The 21206-nt window shown below is 39.2% G+C and overlaps 3 protein-coding genes across 3 annotated transcripts; 1 reads left to right on the top strand and 2 right to left on the bottom strand.

The window, feature by feature from the left end:
- The first annotated feature begins 123 nt into the window (after window positions 1-123).
- Tsp2a (tetraspanin 2A) lies at window positions 124-2600 on the top strand. Its single transcript, XM_070655871.1, has 5 exons — window positions 124-451; window positions 894-1091; window positions 1169-1345; window positions 1433-1618; window positions 1735-2600. The coding sequence occupies exons 1-5, from the start codon at window positions 365-367 to the stop codon at window positions 1810-1812; spliced, it is 726 nt and encodes a 241-aa protein (XP_070511972.1). The 5' UTR covers window positions 124-364; the 3' UTR covers window positions 1813-2600.
- Window positions 1869-18824, bottom strand: LOC139102136 (proteoglycan 4). Its single transcript, XM_070655841.1, has 11 exons — window positions 18659-18824; window positions 18168-18548; window positions 9443-9534; window positions 8999-9172; window positions 7858-8096; window positions 7428-7580; window positions 5613-5994; window positions 5335-5482; window positions 4672-5251; window positions 3750-4549; window positions 1869-3598 (listed from the first exon to the last, which is right to left on the bottom strand). Exons 3-11 carry the CDS (start codon window positions 9483-9485, stop codon window positions 3262-3264), a joined length of 2856 nt encoding a protein of 951 aa, XP_070511942.1. The 5' UTR covers window positions 9486-9534; window positions 18168-18548; window positions 18659-18824; the 3' UTR covers window positions 1869-3261.
- Window positions 18825-18828: 4 nt separating this feature from the next.
- Window positions 18829-20495, bottom strand: Tsen2 (tRNA splicing endonuclease subunit 2). The gene is made up of 5 exons (XM_070655890.1): window positions 20331-20495; window positions 20115-20265; window positions 19333-19980; window positions 19085-19242; window positions 18829-19002 (listed from the first exon to the last, which is right to left on the bottom strand). Exons 1-5 carry the CDS (start codon window positions 20493-20495, stop codon window positions 18829-18831), a joined length of 1296 nt encoding a protein of 431 aa, XP_070511991.1.
- Between the last annotated feature and the right edge of the window lie 711 nt (window positions 20496-21206).

Genomic DNA, 21206 nt, shown 5'->3' with positions numbered 1-21206 from the left:
TCGATAACGTGTATAACTTTTTGATGACTATAAATGTCTGAGAAAAATTAACAAGTTGATTAACGAAATAGACGTAGTACAATGTTGATTAATAATCACAATTTTTAATAATTCACATCACACATACCGCGAATGAAATGATTCACCTTAGCGGTGCCATTATATCTTTATCTAGGACGCTCTTATCCACTTATCTTGTATTTGCCAGTGATAAAGCACCGGAACGTTAGGCGATGATACTCGGATACCTGTCGACGTTCTCGGTTGACTAATTACGTTCTTGTCACGTTGCGTTTTGAAATTTACGTGAATTCGGAAAGTGTTAATTCGTGACGCAAAAAATTATTTTGCAGAACGCAAGGAGATGGTCCCCAAAAGTTCCGTACCGATTCTCGAGAAGCAGATCGGCTGCATCAAGTTCACAATTTTCTGTTTAAACGCAATAATATGGGTGGGTGTGCGTCAAGTTATCGTGATGCAAGATTACGTGGTTTTATAAAATTATACTGTGATAATGAAAGAATGCTACAATTATTTTAAGTAGAAATGAAAAGAACAGTTTACGAATAAGAACGAAAGTGATTTACATTTAAGACTAGTGAATCGAACAAATAATACAAAGCAATTGTAACAAAGCTTTCATAATTGAAAATTTATTTTGTAAAACGTCATCAAAAAGACTTTATTCTATTTTTAGTTGAGAATAATCGATCGTTTCTTTTATGATTTGAGAAATTTTATTTATAGAAAATGTTCAAGGAGAGAAATAATCTTTACTGTTTGATTATCAATTAAATTATTAATAATTGACATGGCTTAAGATTGCTCGTTGGAGTAGTCTCATTGTTAAGTTTTCAATAAACATGTAATTAATAAAATTTTTGTTCGAAAAGATGCTAGGCTGTGCCATGTTCGGGCTGTCGATCTGGATGCGGTTCGAGCCGACCCTCGAAGAATGGGTGGAATTTCTGGATATGTACGAGTACTACATCGGGGTTTACATACTGATTGCCGCCTCGGTGATCGTCATGGCAATCTCCTTCATCGGCTGCGCTGCTGCACTTATGGAAAATATCTTAGCTTTATACGCCGTAAGACTGCTTATTAATTTGCCCAGCAAGCCATCGAAAATAGAGATTGATTTACAAAAGACATTGTATGATTTCAGCACGTGGGCCTTCAAGTTTTTAGTTTCATCTGCTGTCTGTCTGGAGCGGCGGTCATTCTTGATTATTCAACGTACGACAGTAAGATTCAACCTATTATTGAACGGTCCATGTACAATCTTATCAGCAACTCTCATTACGAAACAGCGAGTTTCATTCTACGAGTAATTCAAGAAACTGTAAGTAAATTGTTGATTTTTTTTCTTTTTTTTTTGAAAGGCGTTTGTTTTCAGATTTATGTATTTTTAATATATGACGTGCATTAGGTTGGATGCTGCGGAGCCGTAGGGCCCAGGGATTATACGCAATTGCGTAAACCATTGCCTACCGAGTGTCGGGATACCGTCACCGGAAATGCTTTTCATCACGGCTGTGTCGAGGAATTGTCTTGGTTTTTGGAGGCGAGATCGGGATGGCTTGCTGGTCTGGCAATGGCATTATGCATGCTTCACGTAAGATGAAACCTTTTACCTTTTTTCGGAGGAGTGGTTTTATTTTATCTTTTCAATTTACAATGTTTTCTATTATTTTTGTTTTAATTAATTTTTTTCTTAATCTAATAACCTAGGTGATCATATCGGTTTTGTCGCTGACGCTTGTACGAGCGATCAAGAAAGAAGAGGATTCTATAACATTTAAACGTTAGATATCAAATTCGTTAACGATACAATGACGTACTAAAATTCCTTTTTATCATAATTCTTTTTATTATATAGAAAAAAAAACGCAGAAAATTAGTCAGCTAAACCGTAAATTTTGCAAGTGTTTATTAAGAAAATTTAGGAACCGTTTAGGAAAATACGAGTAGTTTCTGCGCTTTTTATTTTTAAGGCTTTTCATGCACACTTCACATTAATCGAGTAAATAATCAGCATATACAATTTATTCTCACATTGACATTTTTTTTTTTTTTAATTTTGTACACTGAAAGGCAGATTTGGCGTTTACTGCGGCGAGCGGCGACGGCGGTTGGCGTACGTGACTTCCCCCACTCTCGGCCGTCGACTGCGGGAGGTGTAGTAAGCCGCGTTCTCTCTCAGTCCTCTGTGACCGGTGCTCCGCAACACATTTACGCGCGCGCTTCGTGTGAGATTCGACGCACCCCACGCCAAGATCACGTACGCTAGCTGCCGTCGCAGCACCACAAACGCTATTTCTGACGGTGAATGTACATCTTTTCTACTCTCCTTCATGATTCGTATTTATAATTTTATAATCAGTTTTAGAAGAAGTAATATTTTAAAATAGATTTATATACAAGACAGAGAAGCATAAATAAGTTGCTCTTTAATTGTGAACAAAAAATAATATAATTAAATTAGAAAAGAAGTTTTTAAAATGAGATATCACCTTTGATATTCGAAATAAAAATTATCACGACGACGTACGGATCGATAAATGGAAAAGAAACAAATAAAAAGTAGATAAATCAAACTTTGATTTTAATTATTATTGAATACAACCATTGCTTATAGTATTTTGTATAAAAATAGTATTATAGTTTTAGCTGTAAAATTAGAACCTCTTTTATTATGTTTTACATCTAATTAATTTACGTTTTATTAAGATTATTTGATATTTTTCTTCAGATCTTTTCTATTCGATATCTGTTCGTTACAATAAGCTAAAATTTTGGAATACTTTATTTACAATATACGCAGTGTACAATATGCAATATACGATATACAATTAATATATATTATAGTAAATAATTTATTTACAGTAATGCCGTTTGATTGCGGTCATCGCCAACGTTTTGTTATATCAAATAATTCGACCGCACGTATGTAGTTTCTTTTGTTTCGTGTACAATTATTATCGCTTATTACAAAACAGCAATTAGGATAATTCTTGCTCTATGCAAATCATGGGGAATTAGCAGCGAAATGTACCTTGATCGTTAAATAAATAAAATTGTTCACATTCAGGATCATTCCGATCGTAGAGTTTATCGATAAGGAAAGTGTGCTTTTTCGTCTCTTTTATGTAATGAAAACAATTGATGTTTAACTCAAGAAAGAATAATCTGGCGATTGACCGTGATCAAAATGGATTGAGAAAATTGACTCAGAAGAGTCGAAGGTTAGATGAAGATCTAACCGACAAAGGGATAGGGTGGATAAGGAACCGGTGCTGGGTAGTAACCGGGGTATGCAGCCACTGTCGGTTGCACCGGTACTGTGTTAGTGATATAAGTAGTAAGTTCGGTAGGTACGACCTTTGTGGAGAAAAGTGTGGTGTAAGCGGTTTTGGCACCGAAGGTGAGTTTCAGCACTCGCGAATCGGATACGGTGGCAAGAGTCTGGGTGACTATAGGCGCACTCGTTATTGTGAACTGCGGCTGTTGTGGGAACAGCGGAAGTTGTGGTACCTGTGGCACCTGCGGCTGCAACACCGGGGCCAGGGTGGATGTGCCGTATTCGTAGGACGTCCTAAAGCAAAGAAATGTAACGGTTACGTGTCACGATAATAATGTAAATATAATTTAATATCATACATAAAAAAAATTTCTTAAAAAGACAATGCGAAACAACGAAAGATAAAAGTTTACGTATTAAAAAATATCCAGAGAGAAATACCGACCTAGACACGGTGCCAACTGGCCTGGTTAACGTCGAATAGATAGTATTTCCCAAATTTATCACGGGAATCACATGCGACTCGTAAAGCGTTTCCAACGTAACCACCGGTCTGGAAGTAGTGACGACCTGAGGTTGTGGCTGACCAAAATATTTTAGCAGTGCCAATTGGGCTTGGTCTGGGCTTAGCTGAGGTTCGGTATTACTATTGGTCACGATATCGCTTTTGACTTTGGACGGCGACACTGGTTTAAAGATATCTAAGTCGTCGGAATCATTGTTGGGCACCACTACTCTCTTGGGCACGTCCTCATCATCACGATCGTCGTCGCCAAAGTCGAGCTCAAGGTGCAGCTCACTACCAGCCTCGTCGAGCTTTGAATTAAATTCATTCAGTGTCTTACTGGGAATAAATTGATAAATCTCCATTGGAGGCAGCGTTTTCGTCGCCGTCACCACTCGGGCGATGTTGTAGGTTTGAACTAAAGTTAATCGCGTGGTACTATTGCCAGCGTAGATCACTGGCAGCATGTGCGTCTTCAGCAACGTCTGTGTTGTCGAGAATGTTTCCGTTAACGTTTCTAACGGTGGTGTTGCTTGGGCAGCATCCAGAGAAATCGCCGGAAGTGTCGCGACAGACGAGTCTAATGGCAACGTTGACTCGTATGCAGCCCCAGTGTTCGCAAGGATATTTTCTGTGAGCGGTTCGGTAGGCGAGACGGAACTGCTTGGTTCAGCGGTTGCGAAGGTTTTCTTTATGGTGGAAGTTACCGTGATGTAGCGAGTGTTTCGAAGTGTTCCCACCTAAAAAAAATTAATTTGAATTATAAAGTTAAAAATTCAAAAATGACATAAAATGATTTGTCGCAAAAGCTAATGCTAAATTAATAAATCAATGAATAGTTGTTAAAATTAAAAAAGCTCGCCTGGAAAGTGTAAGGCGACTTGATAGTGGCAATTTCAAAATATGTGTTATCGAGATCGGCTGCGGTGGAGATCTCGACGTTGAGCGTTTCCACTGGCAGAATCTGTTCTCCAGGATGTTGTTGATCCTGTTGCATGCTGACGCTAGCCACATCTTCGCTCTCGCTAGGATCCAACTCGTCTTCCGTCAAGAACAACTCCTTTCTTTGAGCAATGTTAACGCCACTGGATGAGCTCGAGGGAACATTGACCACCGTAACTGTTGTCTTGCTTTGTTCGTCGAAAATCGCTCCGGCGGACGCGTCTGTTGTACTTGATTCGGTCGTCGATGCTCTGAGATCCTCCTCGTCTACTTGCTTGCGAATCATGATTCTCGGCTTTGGCGTTGTCTTGTACGACCAGCGACCTTGCGTTCTTGGCAGCTTTACCTTGGGCAGAAGACTGACCGTCGTCGACGGTTGGTCATTGCTCTTCGATTTCGTCGACTGTTTCAAAGGCGAATTAGCAAACTGATTGCTTGGACGGAAACTACTGCGACGACGAGTGATAGGCGTCTCAGTGGTAGTAGTCAAGGGCCGATTTCTAAAATAAAAAATAAGAATAATGTTAAATTATTATTTTATTATTAACTACTTTCAAACTTCTATTTCGTTGACGATACTCACTTGTAATTCGGTCGCGTCGTACTCGAGCGATTTTTTCCTAATCTCGTTTGCTGTGATTCGCTGTTATCGTATTCATCGGGAATCTTGTTTCGAAATTTAGGCCTGGATGGATTATTAGGATGCCTTCGCGTCGTACGTACCGGAATATCTAAGCCAAAAATTAATAATAAATCTATTTATCAAAAAAAAAAAAAAAATACATGTATAAGAAACTTCTGCCATTTAAATACACATTGTTTAAAATTCATAAAAATTTGCGTGATAAAATGCATATTTACCGGAAGGTTCGTCGAACAAGGACTCCAAAGGCAACGAAGACTCTTCTTGTTGATGAGTGGGAGTAGGATCTAGTTGAGGCTTGAGCTTGCCGTGTTGAGGACCAATAGTTTTCAGAATGCGATTAGTGCTGGAAGGTCGGATTTTACCTTCGGCCACCGGCGCAACTGGTGTTGTTAAGATTCTTGACGAGCTCTGTAAGACCTGAGCATACTTGCCATTGATGTAAGTTCCGATTACGCTAGTCTCGTGCACAGTAGTAAGTCCATCCTTCACAATAGTGCCACCCAGCTTGGTCACCAGACCGGTTGGATTCTCCTTATCTCTCCGCGGGGTAGCACGCGGCTTATGATGAGTTTTCGACGATGGTCGCAGGTTGATCAGCTATAAAAGTTCAGAATTATAATTAATAAAGATGTCACGTTATCGAAAGTTATCTCGGCAATTCCGTTTTTCGTTCCGGGAGTTCCGCAAAGAATTCGGGCGTTATTTTTTTACTTTATTCTAAACGCGAGTGCCGAACGTGAAACGCGCGAAAGTGTTAACTAATTTTCGCGATTGTAAAATCACGGTCGCGGTGTTCGCGAGTTACTTGTGCGCGGAAGGATGACTCGACACATCCCATCTGAGAGGAGGAGCAGGCCCAGGAAGGGCATCCTGCCTCGGCGGAGCAACTCTTAGGTGAATATAAATTTTTTTTTCTTTTTTTTTTAAACTTTATAAAAATAAAGTTTTACTTCTACATTAATTTTAATACTAACATGCCTACAATAATATGTTTTATTTTATGTTCCAGTCACCGGCAGAACTTTACAACTCCGCTGACGCTCATGCAGATTGGTAAGTCGCATGATTTTTTTTTTTCGTAATTTGTAATTGTGGTCTTTAAAAAAATAGCGCGCGCGTAGCACACACATGATTTCTTCTAGTATAAAATGAAATAATAACTATTAAAATATAATGAAACGTTGAGAAAATAGTAACGCTGGAAAATATCGTTGGAAAACCACGTTCGGTCGCGCTACGCGTGCGAAACCGATTTATCGGTAGGATCGGATCAAACTTTCACGCCGATCGTCATGGCCGAGGGCCGAACGGTCGAGGATATGCAGCTAGAAAGGATCGGCTAGGAAATTGATTACGGCATGCGGAAAATTACGCCGGCACGGTTATTCCGTATAATTTCGCGGCTCCGCGCGCGAGTTATCGTGAAAGTCGCTTGGCCGTTGCGCAATAATACGGTAAAGCCGTAGTGCATCGTTTCCGCGTGACCTTCTTCATCGGATGACCCATTTTTCCCTCGTCTACTAAACATGACCGATAATAAAACGGAAACTCGATTTTACCGATGACGTTCGTTCGTTAGGAACGCGATCCGGTTTGACGGCAATTAGCGCAAGACCAGGCTCGCAATTTTCATTTCTTACAAGCTCCCCGTTCACGCATCGAAGATCAATGTCGCTTTTATAAACTGGATATTTGACTTTCCTGCCACTCTATGATCGATCTAGCGTGGAGAGTTAATCGTCGATCACGCGAGTGCGAAATCGCTGTATTCCGAAAGAGCGAGTGTTACACGTTCCTATTTATTTCTATCTGTACAATTTTGACAAATTGAATTATATAAAGATAAAAAAGATTTGAAACTGTAGAGAAATGTCAGAGAAAGCAGGTCCGGCAATCGTGCAGTTGAACTAGTTAGAAAACGTTAAAAGGAGGCCAGGAAGGCATTAAAAAGTCGTAAAGGATAATGATAATTATAGGATTTACGTCGCGTTTGATTTTCAACGTTCTTCTTATCTACGTTTAACGTATACCTTATACGTTTCGTCGATCACTTCCGTTGGTTGTTTTGAAAGAAAATCGTACTCCGGTTCGGCGAGATTATTTTTCACTCCCGGTGTTTCATCTTTGGCCCGTACTTGAACAACCGACGACAATACGGGTGCCTTCGTCTGTTTACTTGGCTCCTAAAAAATTACGATAAATAATTAGACCGTTCTTTTAACGTATAATATTTTATAAATTATTATAGCAGTTTAATTTTCTAGATTTTAATTTCGAGAAACAGAATCTTTTAAATATAATTATTACGCGTTACACGTGTCAAAAAATATTTTACGGAGATCACTTATACATTTAAAGACGAAGGATGTTTGTGAAAAATAATCGCCTTTAAATTAAAGAAAGTAAATTATGATATTTTTGTAACTTAATGGAGCATCCTGTATAACGTTGTTCTGTTACCTGGCTTTTCGACGGTTTTGGCGTGGCATTCTCCGATGGATTCATCACATTCTGCTCGATCACAGAATTCACGACGATCTTCGTGCCCTTTATCTGCTTTTTCGTCTCGCTACCCTGATCCTCGGCCTTGTGGGTCTTGCTGGGCTGGATGTCGGGAACATTTTTCTTTGATTGCTGTTCCGTCGTTGGTTTCGTGTGAATCGCCGGCGTGGAGGACGTGATCTTCTTCTCGGTTCCCTCTAAAAATGATCATTACATTTGCATACCCGACGAGAATAAAAATCGACCCTACGAGGCCGAATGATCGACCGCGCGTATATCGCCGTGCAACATCCGCGCTGAAAACCTTGCCAAATTTAATCTTCACGGAGATAGGAATACATAAAAATCACTTTTCTCAACTTCTACCTAATTCAGTCTACACTCTATATTTGATTTGAAACTGATATATCAACTTCTGATCGCAATGAAGCGTATCAAGTATAATAAAAGTATAAATAATTATAATTATTTTCTGTTAAACTGCACGGATGTGATCTTTGAGAAAAAAAAAAAAAAAAAAGAAAGGAAACAAAAGTAGTAGGGTAGGTAGGTGGTAGGCTGAGTAGGTAGTAGAAAAAGTCAAGGCGAATAGGTGACAAGAGAGTCATGACGAATGAACAATGAGCATAATCCGTACGCGGACCTAATCAGCGATATGCTAAAAAGATCGGTCTCTTATACCCCTCGTCGAGGTCTGTCTCGAGTACAGCACTCTCAACATTTCAAGGTCCCATTTTCGCTGGTAATCTAAAGTATCAGGACGCGCGAGTCGAATAAACAAGCACGGCATAAGAAAAAGGTGTCGATTGGTCCTAGAAAGTAATTTCTGACACAACTTAAAATTGCATGACACCTCATGGTTACGAATACCAACTGTGAATCTTATTCATTGCTGATCGACAGTGACAGCTATCAATACCCGCTTCTTAATCAATTCTCTTCTCGAGATATTTATCGATAAAATTCTTTACTTCCTGCGAGATAAATCTGAATAATTATAATAACAATAAACTGTAATAATTCGCGTGGAAATTGTTACTTGAAGCATTTGTCACTATTAAACTGTGCCATTAAATAAATAAAATTTCGCATACGTTACCTGGAGGAGCACTCTGAGGACTAAAGACCATCACCGTGTTACCGATGGTCGTGGTAAAGTCCAGAAAGCCGTAGACTGTTTGCGTGATGAAGTCATTGCTTGAAGCTACCGGTTCGATCACTGCAGCTGCATCTTCCGAGTAACTTTCATAAACTTGCGCAGCAGACGCTGCAACTGCAGGAAGTCACAAATTCACGTTAACAAAAATCCAGATAAAGCAATAAAGATAAAATCAAAATTAATTTTTATTTTATTTATAATGCTTGTAATTCCGTATAACGATCGAAGGAATTCAATTAAACATTGACGAGAAAAAAAAAAAAAGAAAATAATGTGCACTTATTGCCAATAAAACGAGAGCGACGGAGAATTTCTGGCAGGCCTTGAAACGAGAAACGTTTCACAAAATTCTGCATTTATTCGCGGTGACGTCAGTTCACTCACCGTAGGCTAAGGCCGCGACGAACACAAAGTATCTCGATGTCATTGCGCTCAGTCTGATCTCATCCTACGCGGACACGCGAATCTCGCAGAATCTGAAAGAAGCAAATGGGAAAAGAAAGAACGTAAATAGAATGTTTCCTTGTTACGTTAATTTCGATGTTACAATCTTCTTGTATACAATAGCCGTCGCACGGCTTGATTTTTTTTTAAATATAAAGCGACGCGATAAAAAAATACCCCACGCCACGTAAGCGAATTAATAAATAAATATGTAAAAATATATTGTCCCAAATAAGATTTGACAAGTTGCACATTGCCGTCCGTAAAATATTGTCGATTGTACTTATAATTGTACCTCGCGCTGCTTCGTGATTCGGCAAAAATTAATTTACATCGCTGTCGTATATTTAACTTATAATATAAAATAATATTTCTTACAATTGTGGGAGAATCGAACGGGGAATTCTCAAACAATTACGCAATTATTGCAGGCGCGCACGTACAGTGCAATTGGCTATTCATAATCGTCTCTTGGGACAGAATGAAAACTGCGTTACATCAGCCGCGTAAATATGACGAATTACCGTGTTATTTTACAAAGCACCGTTACTTTTCCTCTCCCTTAGCAAATGACGGTTATGTAAAAATGACGGATTTTACTTCGTTATTAATAACTCGTCCCGTCAATTATTATCTTCGCGCGCACATCCCTTTCACAAGGATTGCTAATTATAAATTTTCCACGCGACGAAATCTTTCTCGAATTTACGTAGTCAAACCGGTATCTCGTCCGTCGTACGACAAACCTTGTCGGGCCCATTGATTAGTTGTGGGTTAAACAATTTCTTTTTTTTCTTCTTTGAGACTCGAGAACTTAACTATTTCGCAATCACGTTCGATCGAAAGCTCGTCGCTTGATTAATAATTATTTCATTCTAATATATTCTACTTCTAATTTTCGTTTACTTGAAAATTCCGTTACGAAAGATAAGAGTTCCATTTACGTGAAACATTGACATTGTCAGTGTCGCATTTTAATTTTGCCGTAATCGGAGCGCCGGCATGCGAAAAGAATAAAAGAAAAAAAAAAAGAAGAAAAAAAAGGGGAGCGGAACGATTTCGTGATCAAGTGTAGCAATCGGGATGTCGCAAGTGATAAAAAATTTCCTCTCCGCCCGATTGCTATCTGCTCGAGCATGAGCATTGTGAGGCATGAGCAGCTCGTTCGGGAAACATCCTGTGTGAAGCAAACGCAACGTATAACAGCGGCGCCGAACACAATCGTGGCGCGAAAAGTGTGCTCGCGCCCAACGAAATGATTACGTAACGTGCAAACCACCGCCTTGCCGTTAATTATTCTATCCCGAAACAATGGTAAAAGGTGCCTCCAGGAAGAGAAGGCGCGACAAAAATTTATAACAAATTTCGATTCCGAACCGGATATAAGCGAGCCGGAAAGTGCAATGCCAAACGCACTTGCTTCCTTCCTATTCCTGCGAGCGCGTCGTGTACCGTTACAATTTCCTGTTACATCTCCGTTACGCTGTTACACCGGATATGTCTCGGAATGATCCCTTTAACCGCGGCAGCCTTGAGCGACGCACAATAATTCTTAGCGAAGCCGTCGAAAAAAAAAAAAGACGAGTCCCGTCGCGCTATTTCGGTCGCGTTCTCTCGATTCGAATAACCGACCCCTCGAATCGAAATCATATTTAGAGATTCTCGGCGAATTCACCGGAGCCGCTCTCGTTTTTATTCCTTCACTGTTCGCTGACAGTTTGCATATTCCAATTCATCTCAATTATTCACTTCGCGGCTTATGTATTTTTCATGCGCGCGGAGCCCACTCGACAGTCACTTTCGCTGCTTTCCTTTTCGAATCGCGCGAAGCGCGAAATGTTACTTCCGCCGTAGGTGGGATATCTCGCGGCGGGAACGGTCCAGCCGGTTAGGTTTCTTTCGAGGGGACCCAGAATCGCAATCGGGGGAGTCGAAGCGGTGCCATGCAGCATCACGCAGGCACTCTCGGCAGCCGCGAGATCGCTCCTTTCACCCGTGGCTCTCTCACGATCGCGCACGCCGGTCGATCTCGGGTGAGTCGTAATAAAGACTCCACAGCTTGAAACTTGAAAAGCGCGCGAACGGCGGCACTCTTATCGCGAGGCCGGTTCCCGACGCTACCCGAGATATTTACCGCCGCGAAAATCAGTCGACGCGACGAATTTGCTGATCGCGCATTATTTTGTCCAACTTATTTTCCACTTGAAAAATAATCTTGATTAATTTATTAGTACATTTGTCATCTTTATAAAAATTAAATAAAAGCACGAGAGGTTCTTATGTTAGGGTGCTATAATTTTTATACGGTATACGAACGTACGTGCAACTTGAAAATCTTTACATACGTTACGAATGAAAGTAATAAATTGAAATCGAACCAGTCGAAAGTAATGACTAAGAAGATTCAAGGTATATAAGGCAATAGCGACGAGTCATACTCCGACTCACGCGAAGGTAAAAAGGAGTGGCCCTACTCTGTCGTTCTATTCTGTTCTATCATGTACAATGTATATGTACACGGGCATACGTGCGCAGCATGTGTAATGACCTGTAAAAAAAGAAATACCGTGCCGCAACGCGGTTGTAAATCTCGGTCAAGCGAGTGAACCCTTTCCCGCGATTTCTTACAATCGATATTTTCCTGCGAAAAGACTCACGAGTGTTGTACAAATGTAATACGCAACGTTCCATAACGCACAATGAGGAAAAAAAAAAAAAAAACCTTTAATAACTTACATTTAATAATAATTTTATACTTAATTCTGTAGGAATTAAACTCTCTCTTTCTCTCTCGGGTGTTATATTTCCTCGGCAGACGATTACGCAACTTCCCGTCATATTCAGATTTAATTTATTAAATTAATTCAGAAGGCTGTAGATTATATGTGAATGTAATGGTCTGTTTAAAGTAGAACAATTGTAGATTAAGAAAACGGAAATGTACGTCGCTGCGCCGTTTATTCGTGGGACGTAATTAAGACGTTTACCATTACCGTAAGGTCATGTTTCGCTGAAAGTTAATGAGTAACAAGTTGAAGATCGACCGATTTATTACGTGTCCGTGAGCGTGAATTTCGTGGTCAAGAGTAACGATTTGAGCGAAAGCTCGTCTCGAAGCGTACGCCTAAAAACCGGTCATCAACTCGTTCATCCGGTCGATCGCTCAAGATCATGGTCAATCCAATCCGAGGCTGCATCGACCATCGACTGGACCTCGGAAATAAACTACCTACGCATTCCTACAATAAATACAATTTAATATCAATATAGCGTTGATACAAGTACTTATAACTACCGTTCGTTGAATCGAACGTTAAACTCGTATTGCCATCGCAACATAAAAATAAAAAGATTTCAAAACGGAAACTTTCATCTGCGAAATACTGTTAAACGTATCGTCACTTTTGTTGATTCGTCGTAATAAACGAGTAGTTCGCTTCGCTTTCGAAAGACCTCTCGTTTCTTCCTCAGCCGACGTATGTTAATTAGTTTTTCTTTCATTCGTCTCTTCTCTATATTGGACAACCAGCGTCGTGTCGTTAAGCGATAATATATATCGAAAGTATCGTGAAAAGACGATGCCGAAAACGGAATAAATCAGACGGAACCACTTGCAATTAGCATATATAAGTAAAAGCATTGAAAAATGTTAGCGTATTAACATTTCCAAAACGTCGCGTCAAGTTAACATCCGCATACTTGAATGAAATCGACCGTGAACCTCGCAGATACGAATTAGATTTGCATTATTGTTAATTTCTTTTCTTTCCTTTTTTTTTTTTTACTTTATTCCGGAAATAAGACGTAAGCAAAATATATGATTATTATTAGGCAATCCCGAAAACAATCATTTTTGTTTGCGGCAGATAGATAAAATTTGTGACAAACGCTCTAGGCGAGAGGAAGCTAAGGTTTCCTCTTCCACGTGGTGCTAGTTCGACGCAGCTACTTCATACAGCTGACACATTTACGTGCGTAATTTATTTGCGATCCCAAGCAATCTTAGACAAATCTAATAACAATCCAACGAGTTCTGAGAACTCTCGGGAAAAACATTTTCCCATACGCGTGGCTTTTTCTGCTTCTTCATCCGACTGGAAAAGGTTACTTGTTGAAAGAGAATCCTCGCTTCGTCGCCTCACCGAGGATATCTTCGCACCTTATTCCCAGAAGCGAACGCAGGTAGCATTAATTCATCGTCATTTATTATCGCCGCGCTTCTACGTCACGTAACGCGTTTCCGCGTCGCCTCATCCGCTTCCGAGGGAGAAATTTTCATGGATTTCGGAAACGAGAAAGTCACCGGTCCCGTGATAAGGCTCATTAAAAAAATGTGGAAGCGTAATATTGAACGAGGAAACAGAGGTTTCATTGTCTGCGCATCTTCGAATCGCAACGAGTCGCGGACGTTGACTCGGACGACTCCCTCGCCTTCCCGAGAAGGATCACGGCCGTTCATGATGTCTCTCTGGTTTTGTTACGTCGATTTTTTTTTTCTTTTTATTTTTTTTCTTCTTCACTTTTGTCCCGAGGACAGCTATTTTTAATTGGACGTTCGGCGCGACTGTCCAGCTACTGACCAGCCGAGAAATTAATATAATCCACGAAGATCTCTTTTCGAAGATCCGCGCGCTTTCTCGGCGCGATTATTAAATTATCGTTTCTCAACGTATGTTTATTCTTTGCTATTTTGCGCTCTTTATTACGTATACGCTTCTTGGTCCCTCGTTAAAATCGCTTCAAGTGTTCGGCAAACGTGGCTTCAACGAAATAAACGTGAAATATATCTTGGATTATCGGAGATATTAATCGCAGAGCCAAACGAAAAAAGATAAAAAAAAAAAAAGGACAATCAACTCATTAAAAACTTGCGGTCGGTTAACAAAGCGGGATGTCGCAAATTGTAATATCCTCTCGCCTGCAGATCGTTTCGATATCCGCTTGTTGGAGATTGTCCAGAGTTTAACCGCAAAACCGCGTCGGATTGGAACCCCGTCGTTAGACGGCTTACGAAATCCGTAAAGAATCGCTCGCAGTGCTCGCTCGCTCGTGCAAACGCGAGAAAAAGGAAGGAGAACGTGCGACTATGTCGTTTTTAATAAATCATTACCTTCGCGTGCGTCGAACTTGTAAAATGAACCGGCGGGTTTATTTTCGCGAACGAGATGAAGTAGCCGAACGACGCGGTTCGCCACTACTTGACGCGCCTCGCGTACTCGAGTATTTTTGTTTCTCGGCACGATTTGGCAAGAAAAGAATTAAACGCGGTCGCCATGCGGTCTCTCGTTTTCAATTTTGCAACGACGCTTCTTAATTCTAGACTGCAAGTAAAAAAAAAAAAAAGAAGCAAAAATTAATATTAAAATTGCATATCCCACCTCGAAAAAAAGAAAAACGTACACTGAAACGCGCGAAATAGTTGCGGGCGCGATTTAGCAATGTGTCCACATTTATTTTGCCGTTTATGGCGAACGGAATAACGCCGGTTATTTCTTAATTGCTTCCTGATCGTGCGGTAGCCGATCGCGACCCAGATTTCTTTCCCCTGGCCGCGGGTCCATCCGCAAGCAAGATCGAGTCGGAAGCGTTAGCCCGGCCCGCGATTTCACTAGGAAACCCTCCGCGCGAGCACGTGCGCGTGTTCCGCGTGTTTTATTTTACTTTCCACCATCGCAAGTGCGATATGACGCAACAGCCGCAATAGCGGGCATAAAAATCCACTCTTCCCGCGCAAGAACATCGCGTCGGAAACGCTACCCTAACTCGAGTAATTACCGCTCACCGTAACGATCGATTCGCGTTCGAAACGAAAGGGCATCATAGATTATCGAGAAATAATGAGTTACAAAATTATAGGCTTTTGTCGAATGTAAAATAAGATCTAGAATCGTAACGCATATAAATTGTGCAATCACATTAAACGTTCCTTAATCGGAGAATAAAACCGTCGAGGTAGAATTATTATGTTAAATAATCCCTTTCTTCGGTTCCTTGATAAAACTTGATGTAACAATCTAGTAGAAATGAAACAACCTTCCTTAACTAGTAAAATAAAAATATAAAATAAAATCAAAGAAGAAAAAAAAAAAGAAATTTGTATCGTTCAGGGTCAATCGTGAGAGTAATTGCGTTTCGTAATTATGGCCTTTTCGCAGTGATCACGCGGCGCGCGTTATCACACGTGCCGCGGATGTTAATCAACAAAATGCATTACGAGGGGCGTGTGAGTAAAACCCGTGGAAAACGGGAGCAGGGAACGTTCTGCTCTCGTAAACGCACTTGGTCGCGCAAAACGCAGGTAAGATCACGAGCGCGGACGACAAGCCGCACGTGTCGGAACAGAAATATCCGCGCGGAGCCCAGACCCGGCTGCACGTGACCGCTGGATATCTCGTTTAGAAAGCCAAGCTTAAGTTTCTTAGGAATGTCCATTTAGCAATCACTCTCCATCGTCGACCCCGAATGAAAATGGATCGACGCGATCCGCGAACGGGCTCGGCTTCGCGCCGAAAGAACGTCGTCGGGATCGGAAACCCGCCGCGGTGCGTTCGAAGTCTCGCCGACGCTTTTCTAACAATTCGAGATCTGCTAACGGGAACGAATCGACTTTAACTAAATGCAATATATTGAAAGATCACCGTTCGAGTCGTACCGAATTGTAACGGCCGCTAATTCACAGCGGGTTTCGCCGGCGGATTCGCTCGGGTCAGGTCTAATTGCAAGTGAAAGTGACTTTGCACCGAAATACATATATGCTAATCGAGAATAGCGGCTCCCGTTTTTTCCACACATCAGGTGTACCGCGCACGTAATATAACGCAACGCAACGTAATATAAGCAAGCGATATCCCAATTACAACCTGAGGAGCACCTCGGCGCAAGGATGCCGTAAGGGAACGTATAGACGGTGCAAAACAGTTATACACTTTCACTTGAATCTCGCTCAGCTTTACGACTTAAGAGAAATACATGGTGTCCACTGTCTTCCTCGTCGAGGTCACATCTCGATTATGCAAGGTGATAGTATCTAAGCGATAGGCAATCTAGGCAGCACGTGATGGCTCGTACACGTTTTACATTATCCATATAGGTATGCGTACGCGTTTCCTAAACGTATCTAATAATTTATAATTCTTCAGGAAGCTACGAAAATAAATTAAAAAAAAAACCAATACGTGCTTGAGAGCGTCTTGCAAATGAGAGGGAAAGAGAGAGGGACCAAAGCAAGAAAGTGTGAAAATTAAATAGCACGTAATTGAAATCTTTACGTTGACGACAGGGTCTTTCTTCCATTATTCAATCCATCCGTCTCGAATTCACAATCAAAGACGGGTGGTAATTAAAGGTTGAAAGAATGATACGCTCGAAAATTTTAGCTTGTCAGATGATTTCGCTGCTGACAGCGAGCTTGCTCGTTGCATCTCGGATGCGACTGAATTCTCAGGCGTATCGTGAGACGGGGATGACATTCACTCGTCCGTTTACGGTACGTGATCGTTAATAAGAAATAGTACCGCGATCCGTGAGGAATGTCTACCGTTTTTCGGCTGGGCTGGCTACATTTTAAACCGTACTGCTTTTTGCCGAGATGTCATTCTCGCTTACGAAATTGGGAACGGCTCTTGAGAAATCGTTTCGCCTATTACTGTACTAGATCTTTTTTTCTTTCTCCCCTTTCCTCCTCTTTTTTTTTTTTTTTATTAACTTTGTCGCATCACCTCGTCTTGTTACAAATTAAGCGCGGATGCAGACGAATACTCTCTCGCGCTTTCTCTCGTATTCAGCATACATGAAAGCGACACGATTCCGTATTCATTGATCGGCTTGATCGTTATGTCCTCGAACATCTTTTAAAAATCTAGGATTGTAATATGTATGCACATACTATATGCATATGTTTTACACGTTTTCTTTTTCTTTCTTTTATTCTTTTTTCTTTTTTTTTTTTCTTTTTAACTAAATTAGAATTTAATTTTAATGCATTTTGACCGAAAAAAATCAAAATGCCCATGACCTCAAAAATTAAATTTTGATCGTAATTTGCTTGCCTAATTTATCATTTCCAAAATAGAATTTTGTGGGCGTGTAATTTAAACATTAATTTAAACGCGATATAATTTTCTAATTCTATTTGATGAGTATTGCAAGCTTTTTGTCATACTTCTCAACGCCTCCGCGAAATATTCGCCTTGGAGTTGCTTTCATAAACATGTCATAAGAAGTTAATTGGTTAGCCATCTCTTCACAAACATGATTGAAATGCAGCATAGAGTTAGCCAAGTGTTCGTTATTTTTGGCTGACATTAACAAAGATAATATAAGCTCGTTCATTCTAAATTTATCAAATTTAAAAACATATATACTACGATGTAAATCTTTTTACATAATACAAATTTAAGTAATTAAAACATCGTGCAAGGTTAAAAAATCTCAAAAAATTAAAACCTCAAAAGATAATACGATACTATCGAACATTATTAGATTTATAATGTTAAAATTATTTTTACGAGGTAAAAATATAATATTTATATTTTTGTATAAATTTAATATATATTAATTTAAAAGAAAAAAGGAAAAAGAAAAAAAAACATAAACCCAGAGAGATTATCTCCAACACGTAAAGTTTGACAGAAATAACAAAGTAAAACGTTCGTTTGTTACGTACCGGCTCGCGTGGAACGTAATTATCCCGTGCTTGATTTGGAGATGCTGAATTCGTTGACAACTCGTGGTGCACAACACTCGGCATACCAGCTCTCAGCTCACTTCCAACTGACTGCAGAGGCCCATGGGACTGTATCGCGGGGGCCCGCGCGATTGCAGCTTGCTTTCACTTGGCGCAAACGATACCGTCACCGCGAATCAGCCAATCGCTGATAAAGACATGGGTTTGATTCGATTTACCAGAATATCTAGTCTATTCGAGATGTACGATGCACTTGAGACTGCCATCTTCTACTTTGAGGATGTTTTATCTGATCCTTGTTATTCTATTGTTGCCAGTTTTGACGTTAAGAATGCGTTCAATAGTATTCCGTGGCGATACCTGTTAACGTTAAGCAAAAAAAATTTCCCGTTTTATTTAAGGCGATTAATAAATAATTATTAATTTGACATTGTAGATATTTGATTATCTATATAAAAAAATTAACTTACTTTTCTACATTACGTACGGTAATCCGCATTATGTATCGATATTAAATATATAATATACAGCTTAAAAATTAAAGTATTATTTATATAAATAGATATTTGTAAATTATACAAAAAACAGCTTGAACTGCAACGTAAGAAACAATATTAAAGGTAAAGAACTCGAAAAATTTTTAATATGAATCATCGTCCTCTTCGTCAGCGGGAACGTCTTCTCGATGCTGTTTTGGATTCCATCTACGCCATAATAATTCTCTCACGGCGAATTCAGAAAGCATTTTAGGACTAGTCTCATTAATGTCTCGAGGTACTGACGACGGCCATAAAACTTGCGCGAAAAGTAATTCCTATTATTCACCAAAATAAAACGAATTATATTTCTTAACTTAATTACATTCTATTGTATATAATAAATATATAATCGATTACCTTGGCGACAGTTTCGGAAAGCCTTTCGAACCCGAACAAATTATTCCACGTCATAGATCGCGAAGACGCAGGATCTATAACTAAAGAATCCGCATCCGCTACTTCTATTATGACGATGTAAGAAGCGTGATAAAAGGGCGGTCCCTCTTTATAAAGCACTAAAACACATTTATACATATTTCAGATAAAATAGTAATAACGTGAAGTTAAATATACACAGTATAAAAGTAAAAGTAATGAACACTAACGAAAATCGCCACCATATTTTAGGCCGGGTTTAACCACCCAACCTTTACTTCTATAATAATGATAGACTACATATTTTTGTACAAAGTCTGGCTTTTCTTTGCAAAAGTACAGCCACGCGTTGTTAATATCCAGCAGACTGCCGTCAAAGTGAATTACTTGCAAGCAGCCGAGTCCAAAAAGGAGGAAAAAGGTTTCTTCGAAGGTAAGGTGTAAAGCCTCTCGAACAGGAAAACCCTCGCTCTCGATTCTTGGCTTAATATTTTTCAAATAATTCTCGGTATCTGAATCGCTATCTGGTAATACCAAGAGCTTTCCGTGCTCGTTGTCATCTTCGTTCATACAATCGCTTTTGAAGTCATAACAATTCCATGATTTGTCCTCTTCTTCTTCCGAGCTATTCTTATCATTATGGATGTTTGATAAACTTTTAGCATTATCATATTTATTTACACTCCTATTAGTAATGATGATAGATATATCATCCTCTTCTGTGGAATCTAAAGTAACTTCGTCAATCTCAACGTTCTGTGTGCTCGTCTCATTTTCCTGTTCACTTACATTTTCAATAGAATTTGATGCAATCTCAATAATATCACCAATGTTCTCTTCATCTGGAATATTTTCTTCTTTATCCTGAGCTCCAGTATCTATAATTAAATAATAAATTTGTACTATATTTTAATAATATTATCTTACTTTAAATGTTATTTTACAAATTGTTAATTATATTTTTTAATATTTTATACAGAGGTATGTTATAGAACATTTTTTATTACTTAACCTTTGTAATCAACAGAATTTAATTCTTTTACTTCCTGAAGCCATTTTTGTCTGTGAAGCCACTGTCTATTTCGAACAACTGGTGGTGCTCTGTATCTTGTTTTGCCAAATGATGGATAACCACGTGATAATGATCCTTTGCCAAAAAATCCCTATAAATAAAGATAATTATTCTGTTGTTTGCAAAAAAAATTATTTCAATAAAAGTAATTTTTACCATAGAATGCACAGCAGTCATTTCTTCAGGTTCAATTATACATGATCCTACATCTGTAAGATGTGCAGTATATATTGGCCATTCTTCTGTATCATTCAGTGGAATAGGAAATGGCAGCTGTGGTTTTAATTTTGTTCTCTTCCTTTTAGGTTGATGTACATTCATCTTTTGACTATGACCAGATAACACTGTAAATTATTTTTATCAATAATTCTTTAGCATTCATAAATTTTGTAAGATATGTACTGGAATAAGCTATGAAATTCTTATTTAATTTTATCAATTATTATTGATTACAAAATATAATAAAGTGTTTGAACAACTTAGAATTTTTATATAACGTTATAAACTTATAATACATTTTAGAAATAAATCAAGACTTCAGATTAAATTTTTTAATTAAAAAAACAAATTTCCAAAACACATAACTTTTTTATGATACGTAGAAGAAAAAGGTATAATAATTAACCGGTAAAACTGAAGGAGACAGACCTATTCTCCGATGTTCTTAAAAATTAAGTTCCTTGCGGTTTACGACTTGTAGGATCCAAATCTGTAAGTTAAACAAGTTGTCCCTTGTAACTATTCTTTAAATTATTATTTTTTTAAAAAAGGTACTTACGAGGTTAGGTAAACTATCAAGTAATGAAGTTACGGAGGAGACACCCAATTCCAATATGTTGGCGATGGTGGCGTCGCGCTTGGAATTTCTCGGAAATTAAAATAAATTTTAATTTTCCGCGCGACGCCATCATCGCTGACCGCCACTAAAAAATTGAGCCAATTGAGATTTGAGGTAATGAATCATTACTAATGATGGGTAGTAATGGAAGCAATCGACGTAGTCAGAAAAAAAAATTTATTTTTTATGTAATA

The sequence above is a fragment of the Cardiocondyla obscurior genome, linkage group LG04 (assembly GCF_019399895.1).
Source record: "Cardiocondyla obscurior isolate alpha-2009 linkage group LG04, Cobs3.1, whole genome shotgun sequence".
In the NCBI taxonomy this organism is placed as follows: Eukaryota; Metazoa; Arthropoda; class Insecta; order Hymenoptera; family Formicidae; genus Cardiocondyla; species Cardiocondyla obscurior.
Note: the sequence above shows the minus strand (reverse complement) of the source record. Positions and strands in the feature narration are given on the sequence as shown.

Excerpts from the sequence above, each read along its gene's own strand:
- Tsp2a (XM_070655871.1), top strand. The coding sequence starts at position 365 with ATGGTCCCCAAAAGTTCCGTACCGATTCTCGAGAAGCAGATCGGCTGC. Across the intron at positions 452-893 it reads GTTTAAACGCAATAATATGG|ATGCTAGGCTGTGCCATGTT; the intron begins GTGGGTGTGCGT and ends TTGTTCGAAAAG. Across the intron at positions 1,619-1,734 it reads TGGCATTATGCATGCTTCAC|GTGATCATATCGGTTTTGTC; the intron begins GTAAGATGAAAC and ends CTAATAACCTAG.
- LOC139102136 (XM_070655841.1), bottom strand. The coding sequence starts at position 9,485 with ATGACATCGAGATACTTTGTGTTCGTCGCGGCCTTAGCCTACG. Across the intron at positions 7,581-7,857 it reads CAAAACCGTCGAAAAGCCAG|GAGCCAAGTAAACAGACGAA; the intron begins GTAACAGAACAA and ends GTAATTTTTTAG. Across the intron at positions 5,483-5,612 it reads CTTGTTCGACGAACCTTCCG|ATATTCCGGTACGTACGACG; the intron begins GTAAATATGCAT and ends TTTTTGGCTTAG.
- Tsen2 (XM_070655890.1), bottom strand. The coding sequence starts at position 20,495 with ATGAATGTACATCAACCTAAAAGGAAGAGAACAAAATTAAAACCACAG. Across the intron at positions 19,981-20,114 it reads AAATTCTGTTGATTACAAAG|ATACTGGAGCTCAGGATAAA; the intron begins GTTAAGTAATAA and ends ATTTAATTATAG. Across the intron at positions 19,243-19,332 it reads AAAATATGGTGGCGATTTTC|TGCTTTATAAAGAGGGACCG; the intron begins GTTAGTGTTCAT and ends AATGTGTTTTAG.